General features: G+C 34.3%; 1 protein-coding gene across 1 annotated transcript in view; it reads right to left on the bottom strand.

The window, feature by feature from the left end:
- Positions 1 to 13,198, bottom strand: part of CIMIP6 (ciliary microtubule inner protein 6) — a 44,666-nt gene that overhangs the window by 15,577 nt on the left and 15,891 nt on the right. Inside the window, 2 exon segments of the mRNA XM_020996279.2 lie at positions 9,318 to 9,471; positions 10,927 to 11,004. Of these exon segments, the coding sequence (XP_020851938.1) occupies positions 9,318 to 9,471; positions 10,927 to 11,004 (232 nt within the window).

Below are 13,198 nucleotides of genomic sequence, written 5' to 3'. Positions count from 1 at the left end.
CATTATTTGTAATAAACTCAGCTTGGTCACTTCCTCAATGGGGTTAGGATACTGCTCCCACCATACTTTACCCCCCCCCAAATGCACTTCCATCTCTTGATTATCAAGAATCCACCATTTCACCACCACAATGAGACGAGTAGTCTTTTCAATCCTTGTGCAACAGACTAGATAAATGCATCACAAATAGAAACATAACGCATGGTACACATAGCAAAGTTGCAATATGGTAGACCAAAGTATAGAGGGCATATTAGTATATGATATCACATAGCAATACATGCTAAACTTACATAGCAAAGGAGGGCAGACATTTATATGGTACTTTAAGTTTTGTGAAATGTTTTGCAAATATCTCATTTGAACCTAGGTGTTAACTGTTATCTCCATTTGGTAGATAAAAGAATTGAAACTCAGAGAGGTTAAATTACTTGCCTAGGCTCACAAAGCTAGAAGTGTCAGAGGCGGTATTCAAGCTCAGGTCCTCTTGACTCAAAGCTCAGCAATCTATCCATTATTTCATGATGCCATTAATGGGTACCATTTGGTACACGTGTGATCTTCTCTGCCATTAAGAACATCTTAGGTCAACCTGGTCATTCATTTTCTGGATAGTCCTGACATTCCAAGAATGACCTGTCAGTTCTCCACTCTTAGAATCCTCTGGTCCACTGACCTATAGTCTTAATACTGAAATTATATACAACTCAAACTTTCCATTGCTGTCTCTATCCCTCAATTAATAAAACTCTATAGATGTTTGTGATATAATCAAGAAATAATTTTGTTCAACAATGCTCTGATTACCAGTATCGGGGGGGGCATAAAATAGGGAGACATATGCTCACTAAATGTGTTCACCATTGTCATGGAGGATGCATTGCACAATGTGTAAATGAAAAAAAAGAATCCTCTATCAATGATGTAGATGCTTTTTTTAATGGATGACATATGACTACTGCATAGAGTCCTAAACTTCTACAGGGCCTCCTCAGTGAGACCCAAGGCAACTCAAAAATATTAACATATAAGTCTACACAGGAAAAACCAAGTGGTTGAAGAAAGTATACTACGCAGTTTATGACATATAGTCAGAAGTACAGCACATTAAGTTAATCCATTAGTATGTATAATCTTAGGCACTGCAGACAGACAATGATCTGGGTCCAGAGTGAAAAAGTGAAGAAGAATGGACTGGATTTCATTTACGAAATCATGAAATACTTTCAATGATCCCAAGCTGCTCCCTTATTTTCAAGCCCATCCTTTAAACATTGGTACTAGTGATACTATATGGCTGAAAGACATGGAATATCACTGCTTCTTAATATTCAAAACTTTGGGGCAATGGAAAGATGAATAACAACTATAAGGGCTATTTTGACTTGCATGCAAGAAAAGGCATAAAAAATGTAAAGAAAGACATATATTTTTAGGGAAAAAAGTTGGGGCCAGACTTGTAGTGAGAACAGAGGATAAAAATGGACAGCTCATGTGGGATATTGGTATTCACAAAACATTAAAAGACTCAGGGAAGATCTCCAATTCAGGGTATAGATTCTCTATGGAGGACTTATAGATAACATGAAAAAGAAATACATAGGGTGAAACGGCAGGGATGGGTTCCAATCCCTGGTAAGTGATGGAGTAATCTACAAATTATAGACTATCATATAATGGAATACTATAGCACCTTAAAAATAGAAATGTAGGTTAGTGAGATACTAGATCCATCAAAGTATTAAATTCTGATCCTCAAACTGAATTAAGATCTTTCCAAGTTGTGAAGTTTTTGTGTGCAAAACCAGAACTCGATACTTATTAAGGGGGGCACAGATATGATACATCCCAATTAGTCACTGAACTATTTTTGTGGATGGCAGCCAGCTGAAAGTGGCATTGTAAAACAAATACATGCAGGACGCTTCCATTTTCAGCATATAATAGGACTGCTGAAATTCCAAAGCCTAGGATTAATGAAATAGGGTGATATGACAGAATAATTATGGGATTCATTTTATTTGGTATAAACACTTGCATATTAAGTAAATAGTAGAAATGTCTTACTGAAGTATTGATTATTTCAATTATTTAAACCATCATCCAAGATAGCTAAATATCAGCTGAATAAAACTATAAATACATTTCAGTCTTGGCTTACTTTCACAGTAAATGGTATACTTATTTAGGGTATACTACTACTTGAAATTTGATGCAAAGGAAACATTTGATTAATTCAGAGTTGTTCTTTTAGTTCCACTGGCTGTCTGCAATCTCCATTCTAAAAATGCTATAAAGTTTATATTCATATATATATAGTATGCATATAAATATATACTCACATATATTGCATATGTATATACATCTCCATATCATGTTTTTGTATCTTTATTTTTAAAACATTTTATACTTCAATGACTCTAAGCATAATTTTATTATAAACTTAAAATTATAAAACACAATTATGAACATACATTCAAAACTATTTACAACAAAGAATGTTATAATATGTTTATAACATTAATGCTTTATTAATGGTTCCTGTATGATCTTTTCTAATTTCTATTTACATAAATGTATATAAGATTCTAAACTCGCCTAAATCTTATTTTTATTTTGTATATTTCAATTTTTCTTTTATTTTCTCAACCATTTTTAATGGTGCTAGAGCGTTTGTTAACACTAATATACCACATCTTTTTGTCTATTCTCCAAATGTTTGACATATGCATAAGCAATTTTTGCTATTAAAGACAACACAGTTACAAGTATTTTTTAAAATAAAAAGTTTTAAAAAATATAATCTTAGCAGACTACTGGTTCAAAGGATATGGTCAGTTATAAAAAAACCTTTTATTGTTTACTGTAAGATTAGCCACTAGAAAGATTGAGCCAATTGACAAGTCTATAGAAATGTAAAAGTGTGCCTATTTACACAGTCCCTTAAGTTTTGAGTTTTGTTGCTTTTTAATCATTTTTCTTAGTTCACTAATGAAGTACTACCTCAAAGTTTTAAGAAATTTACATTGCTTTAACGATTAGCGATTTTGAACATTTTTTCAAGTTATTATTTATAGACTGTGTTTCCTCTTTTGTTAATTTCCTGTTGTTAAAACTATAACTGAGAAAGAGTAAGTAGTGCTTTGTCCCAGAGTGCTGGATTCAGATAGCACAAATTTAGAGGGGGCTGTCAGTTCTTCCACACAAACAACAAAGCTTGGCACATAGTTAATACAAATAATTCAGTAAAATAGGAAGCTGCTACTGGCCGCTGAGTTGAGTTGACCTCCTCCCCTTTCCCATCTGATTTTTCCTACTATTCCCTACACAGCACCTCTCTAAGAGTGGGTTCAATCTTGTCTCCCAATGTCTCTATCATTGCCACCTTACCCTTCAACTGAGTGTGGACTTAATGACATTTGTCCTGTGTGTGGTTTTTGTGGTCACCTGTCTCATGCACAAGAAGTGTCTACTTATGACTCTGCCAATTGTGTCAGTTTGGGAAGTTTATATTTTATTCATCTTATTTATGTTCTTCAATTTATTAACATAGAATTTCGTATATAAAATCCCTGATAAATTTAATTCCTTTTTTGTTTGTGACTTATTTCACATTTCTAACTTCAAAATTTTTGTCATTTCTTCTTGGTAGGGGAACACGGTAGTGTAAATTTGTTAATGCTACTGCAATTTATAATTGACTGAAAAGCTATCTTGCTTGGTTTCATTTATCATTTCAATTTTTTCATTTTGTTTTACTAGTTTCTGTTCTGACTTTTTATCTTTCTTTTCTCCTTGTTTTTATTTTGTTATTTTATCTAATATTTTTAGGAAAATACTCAATTCATTTGATTTCTCTCTAATTAATAAACATTCAAGGCTATATTTCACTTGCTTCTGAGAGTTAATGTGCCTGCATTCCACAGATTTTGTATGTGATACTTATATTATTCTTGTCTTTTAAATATTTTGCTATTATTTTTTATGCCTTCTTTGATCCAGCTGCTCCCCTTAATGGGAGGTTTTCAAGCAAAGGAGAGATGAGCACCTGTTGAGTAAGTTGTAGAGAGGATTCTTGCTGAAGCATAGGTTAGAAAAGAAGGTGATCTAACTCTGTGATTCTGTGATCTCTCTCTCTCTCTCTCTCTCTCTCTCTCTCTCTCTCTCTCTCTCTCTCTCTCTCTCTCTCTCTCTCTCTCTCACCTATTTACATCTATAGGCATTTGTCTTTCAAAGGCCAAGACCCAGTCACAGAAAAAGGGGCTGATAAGGAGGTGTTAAATTAACTGTAAAGATGCAGACACCAGGTGATACTTTTACTGGGTGTGAACAGGTCTCCCAGGTGAATTAGAAAGGAAGAAATACCACAGGATGAACAACTGACAGTCTCCCTCCTTCACCCTTAAAAATGTCTAAGTGTTAGACAAAAAGAGGTACCCATCTCCTGAAGTGAAGCGGGAAGCTAGAGAAAGGGAGAACTTGAGAAATTTCATGGAGCTAGAACAGCAGAAACTTGGGCAGAGGTAATCACTATAGGGATCAAGGTGATGCCTCCAGGAGCAGGCTAGCTATCTCAGCCAACTAGTAATGAGAAGTGCCAGGATAGATGTTGTTTTGCTGAATGCTAACTCTCCCCCTTCCCTTCTCTGACAGACTTCAAGGTAATAATCCTGCCTCTACCTTCTCCCCTTGAGCTCCTTTTCATGGGAGCCTAAAACATTTTCTTGAGCACAGGAGAAGTTTGTTTGCCTTTCTTTGTTTTAGATGTTTACTTTGTCTTTATAAACAATATTAACTGCCACAATTTTCTATTCTCAATGTGCTCACTGGGAATACAGATGGGAAGATGCAATTGAGGGAGAAGCATGTTGGGGGGGGTGACGGAGGGAGGGAGGGAGATAGGGAGAGAGAGACAGAGATAGAGATCTAACTTTTTTTTTTGCTGGAAATGCTATCTATGGCTTGGTGCTTAATGCTAAAAATTATAGGAAGAATGACAAATCCTTTGATACAATTTTCTAGAGCAGAGGAGTATTCTATCAGGAAGTCCATCTAATAATGAGTGAGTAGTAGTAGGTGAGGGAAGGTTAAAAAGGAATGGTTGAATAATCCTGTTAACCATACCATAATACTACTACACCATTAAGTTCTAGTCTTGTACCTTTTAGTTAGATTTTATTATTCATTTCCAGTTTTATTGTAGGTAATTAATAAATACTGGATAAATGAAAAAATATAATATATAAATATAAAATTTGTCTTTTATGATTTACCAAGGTTTTTTTGTGTCCAAATACATAATCATCTTTATTGGAGATATATATATACTTGGAAAAATGTTTCACTAATATTTCAATTTAATTCTCTTCAGAAAACTATTAAATCCAACTGGTTCATTAAACTTTTTTTTCCCACTTTTTTTTTTGCTTGGATTCTGTTTTTATCAATTTTTTGCAATGCTGTTAACTTCTTAAAAATGAATTTTACTCTTACATTATATGGTAATTCAAGGCTCCAAGTGCAAGAATAAACACAGGACTGCGCAAATTTAGAGTGAGCTCAGAAGCTATCTAGTAAAGCCCATACCTTATTTACAACATACACACAAGCTGTCTTTCTGCTTTTATTTCTAGACTTCCAATAAGAGAAAGACACTACCTCTCCCAAAGCTCAAGCTACCATTGGATAACTCTAATTGTTAGGAAGTTTTTCCTTAAACCAAGCTGAAACTTGCCACTTTGTGAACTCCACTCATTTCTTTTAGTTTTGACCTTTATGGTTAAGCAAAACAAGTCAAATCTTTTTTTCAATTTAACAAACCTTCAAATACCCAATCTTCCCTATGTATTTTCTTCTCCAAGCTAACCATCTTAAGTTTTTTTCAACTGATTCCCATATAGCATGAGTCCATAGCTCTTTGCGTGCTGTTAGCTTAACAACATCATTTCTAAAATGTGGTACCCTACACTGAACACAATACTCTCAATGTGGTCTGACCAGGGCAAAGTACAGTGGAACTATTACCTTATTCCTGGACACCATGCTCCTCTTAACGCAATATAATATTACATTAGATTCTCTGGCTGCCATATTGCACTGTTGACTGATACTCAGCTTGTAGTCAACCATAAGACCTCATTCAAAGCGTTGCCTAGCCACAACTCCCCCTTCTTGGACTTGTGAAGTTAATTTTAAAATATAAGGCTTTACACTTAGCACTATTAATTTGATTTTATTAGACTTGGCCCATTGTTTTGTCTGTCTACAATCTTTTTGAATTGTCACTATCATTCAGTGAGTTAGTTATCCCTCTCAGCCTTGGGTTAATCTGCAAATGTGATAGGAATGGCAAATATACCTTTACCCAGGTCACTGATAAAACCGTTAAACAGTAGAGGCAAGCAAAGATCCTTGGGGCACTTCATTAGAGACCTTGTTAAGTTAAAACTGAATCATTAATGAATCCTTTCTGAATCAACAGTTAAAGCCTCCAGTTGGAACATCTGTTTATGCTACATCTCTTATAAATCCATCTGGCCCTAGGCTTTATTTAACATTTGGAGTTTATCTATAGCTTGTCCAATTTCTTTTTCTGAGATTGGTTTAAATTATCCATGTCTCATTCTGTTAATCTGAGTATTTTTCATTTTTGTAAATATTCATACATTTTATTTAAGTTGTCAGTCTTATTAGCATATAGCTGGACAAAACAGTCTAATAATTTCTTTTATTTCTTCAAATGTGTTGATTTTTTTAAAAGTATGTGAATATAATCAGCCAATATGCTTGACTTTTATTTTCTGGAAAAATTCTAGAATGGATGATTAAAGAGATAGTGAAATTTTAGAAAGGGAAATGGTTATTACAAAGAATAAACAAGGCTTTATCAAGAACAAGTCATATCAGACTAATTCATTTTCTTTTTTGGCAGAATTTGAACTGCCAGATTAAAGGAATTCTGTAGCTATAGTTTACCTAGATTTTAACATTTCTTCTAGAAATGAAGAGAGATGTAGCATAAACAAATGTTCCAACTATAGGCTTTAACTAAACCATACATAAGGATCCCTGCAGGCCACATAGTGACGCAGAAAACCACACAGGAACATTATCTATGGGGTAAGTAGGTGGTGCAGTAGATAGAGTACTGCGCCTGGAGTCATGAAGACACACCTTTCTGAGTTCAAATCTTCCTCAGACACTTTACTAGCTGTGCTACTCTGAGCAAGTCACTTGGCCCATTTTGCCTCAGTTTCCTCATCTGTAAAATGAGCTGGAGAAGTAAATGGCAAACCACTCCAAAGTCTTTCCCAAGAAAACCTCAAATGGGGACATACATGACTTAAATGACTGAAAACCATTATCTGTGTTTTATTATATTCTTCTTTTGTTAAATATTTTCCAATTATATTCTAATCTGGTTCCTGCCCCATTTGGGAATACTGTAAGCTGTGTGCTTGAGATCTCTGCTTTCGTTAATTGTCCTTTCTCCCCGTATATTGAGGCAAAAGGGAGAAAAATCCACCACTCATTTTTCTTGGGCTTTCCTCATTAGTCTGAGCTCATTCCAAGCTCTAGAACTTCTGACTTTTTATAGTGTCCAGTGACTTAATATACCTATATCCTACTGAGCTAAATCTAGAGAGATTCATCACTAGGATGGCCTCAGTGTAATAAATCTTTTAGCTACAGCAACTCTTGAAGACTGTCTATTAAGTTACAGAGGTGTTTTGATATGTGTGGAGGGAACATCCATCCCAAAGACCTCAGAAATCCCTGACTTAGTGAAGCAAACTGTTTGATAGATCTATTCTTTATATTGTTAAATTCTTGTTACTTATAATTTTATCATGAGATAATGTTTTCATCTATTTCTCTAAATGGTTTTCAGTATAAATGAAACTTTATTTGGTATCATCACCATTTTGAGCTAATTGATATAGGTTATATTTTAGTCAACCCTTTTCCATTAAATTTACAGATATTTTTGTATTAGTTGTGCTGAATTCTCTTTAAAAAAACCCATTTCATAACTATTTTATATAAAAGTTCAGTTCATTCAAATTTACCATTATAAATGGTAGGGTACAATGTCCTCCGCATATATTTTGCTATATGTAAATCAAATAATCTACCTTGTCTCAATAATTTCTCCCACTTATTCATTAAATAAGAATATGTCTCCCCTAAAGCAAGGAAGATAGATGCATAATTTCTTTCTTCTATTTTTGTAACTCTTTTACTTGACTAGAATTGACTATGTTCTAAGCTGTGAGACTGGTTCTAAACTCATATTTCACCATAATGATACAGTGTTATCAGCAAATTTGTAGAATGTATTGATTTTTCTTTTTGGAAGGGAATGTGATCTTACTTTACTATACTTATTTTTATAATTAAATCTAACTGAAGTAAACCAAACTAAACTTGTTTTTACCAAAAACCTTTTGCTAATAATAGTTTTGCTTAGAATCACCAACTTCTTTTCCCATCCTCTTTTTTATTACTTTTTCATCTTTGTAGGTTTAAAATATGTTTTTGATTGTGTAGCAATGGATATACACACAAATATATATATATATATATATATATATATACATATATACATATGCATACATGCATATATGTATACTTATACACATACACACACACACACGGTATATTGTTCCTTTTGTTCCTGAACCAACTATAACATTTTAGCCAAGTTGAATTCTTGTTCAATTATGGGTTAGAAGCAGCTAGGTGGTACAATAGATACAGTGCTAGACCTGGAGATAAGAGGACCTGAATTCAAATCCAGCCTCATATATTTATTAGATGGGTGACCATGAGTGAGTCATTAACTTCGATCTGCCTCAGCTTTCTCATTTATAAAATGAAAATAATGATACCACTCCAGGATTGTTGTGAGGATCAAATAAGAGATCTGAAAAAGCACTCTGCAAGCCTTAAAACATTATATAAATGTTAGCTATTCTTAGTCTTACGCTAGAATACCTCTGAGTTCTCTTCCAACTCAGAAATTCAGTGATTCTGTAAACTGGGAAAAAAATTTATATTTGGATGTAATATAACATATCATATATTTTATGATCAGTATTCCCTTTCATCATGGTATGTTTAGTAAGACTGTTGGTATGAAGACCAATTACCCCTAAGAATGGAATAAGGACACACTGCTTCAATCCTAAATGTCATTTTTTAAATTGAGAAGATATATTTAGATGAAGTACCAACACATTTACTACATTCTAGACTATTTGATAAGAACATACTTCAGATAACAAAAAATAATATTTTACCACTGTTTTTCTTACCTATGCCACAAGCAGCCTTTTGTCTCCTGCAGTATTTGGTTGGCAAAACCAACTGACATGCTGGTATTCTGAAATCACTTCTTTGGGTACTCTGGAAGTCATAAGATGGATCATAGTGGTGGTTCAGTATTTCTTCATGTGACCACCAAGCCTCCTTTATAGAAAAATGCAAGTAAGTAGACACTGTAAGACACAGTAACAGGTTTACCTCTGTCATTAGGTGGGTACTCAATAAATGTTTACCTAAATTTAGGCTCATGCTAATGTTAAAACTTAAGAATATAGTCTCCCCTTCCCCCAAATACTATTAAGATGAAAAACAACATACTGAAGTACCCATCTAGTGTTTGGATGAAACAAAAGATGACATATTACTCATGCTCTTATAATCTGGCATGAAGTCTATTGATAAGTGAACTTATAATATGTGGTAAAGTACACAATTTGACTTTGTTTTGTAGTAAGATTTTGTTATAGCAACATAAGAACTAATACACAGAACCATTATGAAATCTAAAAAATACTATAATAATATAATAATAATAATCTTCTGTACCTTATACCTCTACTATGTTTGGTGCTATAAGTAATAGTTTTATTTTAAGGGTATATTTTTCTAAAGATTGCCATTTTTGTTCTTAAAAAGGATGATACAATGAAGACTGACACTTGACCTTTCTGATGATTTCACCTTTCAGAAGACAGAGGAAGCCATGAGAGGAATTGCAATTCAGGACATAATTCTCACCAAATTTTGGTAGATGATGTAGAAGTGTTTGTTGAATTCAGTTAAAATGAATTCCTAAATTGAAATGAGTTATTTTCTGAATGCAATATAATTTAGACTTTTTGTTTTGTTTTGGTTTTGCTAGGCAGTGAAATTAAGTGACTTGCCCAGGGTCACACAGCTAGTAAGCGTCAAGCGTCTGAGGCTGGATTTGAACTCAGGTCCTCCTGACTCCAGGGCCAGTGCTCTATCCACTGTGCCACTTAGCTGCCCCAAGAGCAGTCTTTTTAATGCATACATGTGGTCAGGAATCTTCTCCACTCAAAATTTTTCAGTGGCTTCCTTTGCCTTGTAGTCAAAGTCTTCTACAACCTGTAAGAGCCTACCTTCCCAGCTTTGCCTCATATTCCTGACTTTAATGTTCTCTACACTCAAACTAAAGCATTCTTCTTTCTGGAAGTCAGTATGATATGCTGGAACTTGAGAGATTAATGTCTGTGGCTCTCAGTTTTCTTATTTGAGGGAAGCTAGGTGGTGTAGTGGATAGAGTGCCAGGCCTAGAATCAGGAAGACTTATCTTCATGAATTCAAATCTGGCCTCAGATACTAGCTGTGTGACCCTGGGCAAGTCACTTAACCCTGGTTTGCCTCAGTTTACTCATTTGTAAAATGAACTGGAGACAGAAATGGCAAAAGCACTCCGGTATTTTTGCCAACAAAACTCCAAACAGGGTAGCAGAGTCAGACAAGACTGAAACAACTGAACAAAAACAAATGAGTGGATTGGACTAGATGGTCTTTAAGGTGCTGAAGTTGTCTTCCCACTCAATCTATCTTTGGTACACAGATTCTAATTAAAAATTTGTCAATTTGTGTACATACCTTGTTTCCACTACTAGATATAAGGTCCTTTGAGGGCAGGGATTGTGGATCCTGTGAAAGTTGAGTTTTTTCTTCTCCCTGTGGAGAAAAGCAACAGACAACTCTCTATAACTTCTCTACTCAGTAACAGTTGTATTATGGTTAGAGGGAAATTCCATCCTACTGATTAAATTCACAAAGCCCTCATACATTTCCCTCATATATTCTAAAACCAATATTGTTTTAAATAGAGGTTGAAAAACTTGACTTAGTCTTTGAGGATGCACATGTTTAAAATGGTACATGCACCTCTTACTGTGTACAAATTTAGGCCACTCTTCTTCACTCTACCCATCAAATGCTACTTTTATTTTAGACATACCTTTTAGTTTTTTCCTGGTACTCTACTGAGTCATATTTACTGTTAATCATTGTTTTCCCCCTTATCTCTTATTTAGTTTCAAACATTGCTTACACTTCTTAAAAAAACTGACTCACTAGCAAACATTGACAAGTTGATTGTTGTTATGACACTCAATATTTTCATTAGCATTATTATAAATTTAATACAGCAAATAACACATAATCAAATGAACTATAAGGTATATCAGCATAAAACCCTAAACTCTGAACAAATTATTTTCGATTAAAGAAAAAATATTGATATAATTTAACAAAAATTAAAAAACCAATGCATTTCTGATTTCATCTGTATACCTTTAAAAGGCCTCAGAGGCTTTAAATATTTAGGGATTCAGCCAGTATAAAACTGTGAAGGTTTTTTGCATTTGGTTACTAAGTAACTATGTGGTCTAAGAGTGTGAACTATTTTAGGTACTTTCTTTGGCTTGAAAGCCCAGCAGCTTTTCAAAGGCTACTATGAAGTATATTCATCTTTACATAAACTCTTCAAAGTCTAGGTGATTTGCAAATATCTATTTCTTGCCTTCAAATAGCAATTTACTTTTATAATTAAGGTTTATTTCATCTTCCAATTCTTCTTGATCTTCTTGGAGAAAACTACTGTGATCTTGTTTGACGCCTCTTATTCCATAGATGTCTCTCTTCTTGATGTTTTTAGGATTCCTTCCTTGTTGGAATGTTGGAGTTTAACAAAAAATGTATTGGAGAGGAATTTCCAATTTTTTCCCCTTTTGGGGTGCTGTAGATGCTTTCTACTTATGAATTATTGCTTCTTTTTGATAATTCTAGAAAATGTTTTTGAGTTATTTTCCAGAATCAAAATTAGATTTTTTTTCCATTTTCTAAAATTACTGGGATTGGGAGGCAGGAACAAGATGGTAGCATAGCAAGAAGTACAAGCAAGTCTTACCCCATATCTTCCTCCACACATATTTAGAAAATATATTACACTAAGTACTGTTTGAGAAATTCTATAAAAATATTACTCTGTAATTCTTCTAGCTCTGGCTGGCAAAGGGAGACATATATACTATACTTATGTTTATATATACTATATAAAAATGTTAGAATACCGTGAGACTGGAGTCTAGCCAGGAAGGGTGACACAGACCATAGGGTCTCAGATACAGCAGAGGTAGAGCCTGACCTTCTGAACCGTGCAGAAAATGTGCCAACCGGCAGCTTTATCACTTACTATCCACTTCCAGGTCATAGATCAAGGGATGACCAAGAAGTAGAACTGATCCTAAAAGTGGTATTTCAGGTGAGGAGAGGTGGATATCCCTAGGCTGTATACTAAGAATGGAGCAAGTTCAGAAGCAAGCAGCAGCTATTGTCACTCTGGCCCCAAGAGTAGAGAGGGGTCTCAGTTCCAACCACCAGCCCTTCATTGAGGAGGGATGGAGGAGTGGTGACACTTAAATATCACTTTCATCTGGACTAGTCAAGAAAGGGAAGAATATACACACACATTTTGATACAGAAATGAATTTTGATCAACACAGAAGCAGGAGGAAAAGGGGTGATGGGAAAGGAGAGGAAAAAGGACAGATTAAAGGAGAGTTTTAGTCCTAAGTAAAACAAACTCTAATGACATACAAAAATATTTTTAGCAGTTCTTTTTCACAAAAAATTAGAAACTGAGGGGATGCCCATCAGTTGGTGAATGGTTGAAAAAGCTATGATATAGGAATATGATGGAATATTATTATGCAATAAGAAATGATGAAGGGGGATGGTTTCAGAGAAACCTGGGAAGATTTGCTTTAACTGATGCAGAATGAAGCAGAACTCCAAGAACAATCTATATAATAACAATATTATAAAGAAAATCACTCTGACAGACTTAAGAACTCTGATCAGTACAATT

The sequence above is a fragment of the Phascolarctos cinereus genome, unplaced genomic scaffold, assembly GCF_003287225.1.
Source record: "Phascolarctos cinereus isolate Bilbo 61053 unplaced genomic scaffold, phaCin_HiC Scaffold_2;HRSCAF=192, whole genome shotgun sequence".
Classification (NCBI taxonomy): Eukaryota; Metazoa; Chordata; class Mammalia; order Diprotodontia; family Phascolarctidae; genus Phascolarctos; species Phascolarctos cinereus.
Note: the sequence above shows the minus strand (reverse complement) of the source record. Positions and strands in the feature narration are given on the sequence as shown.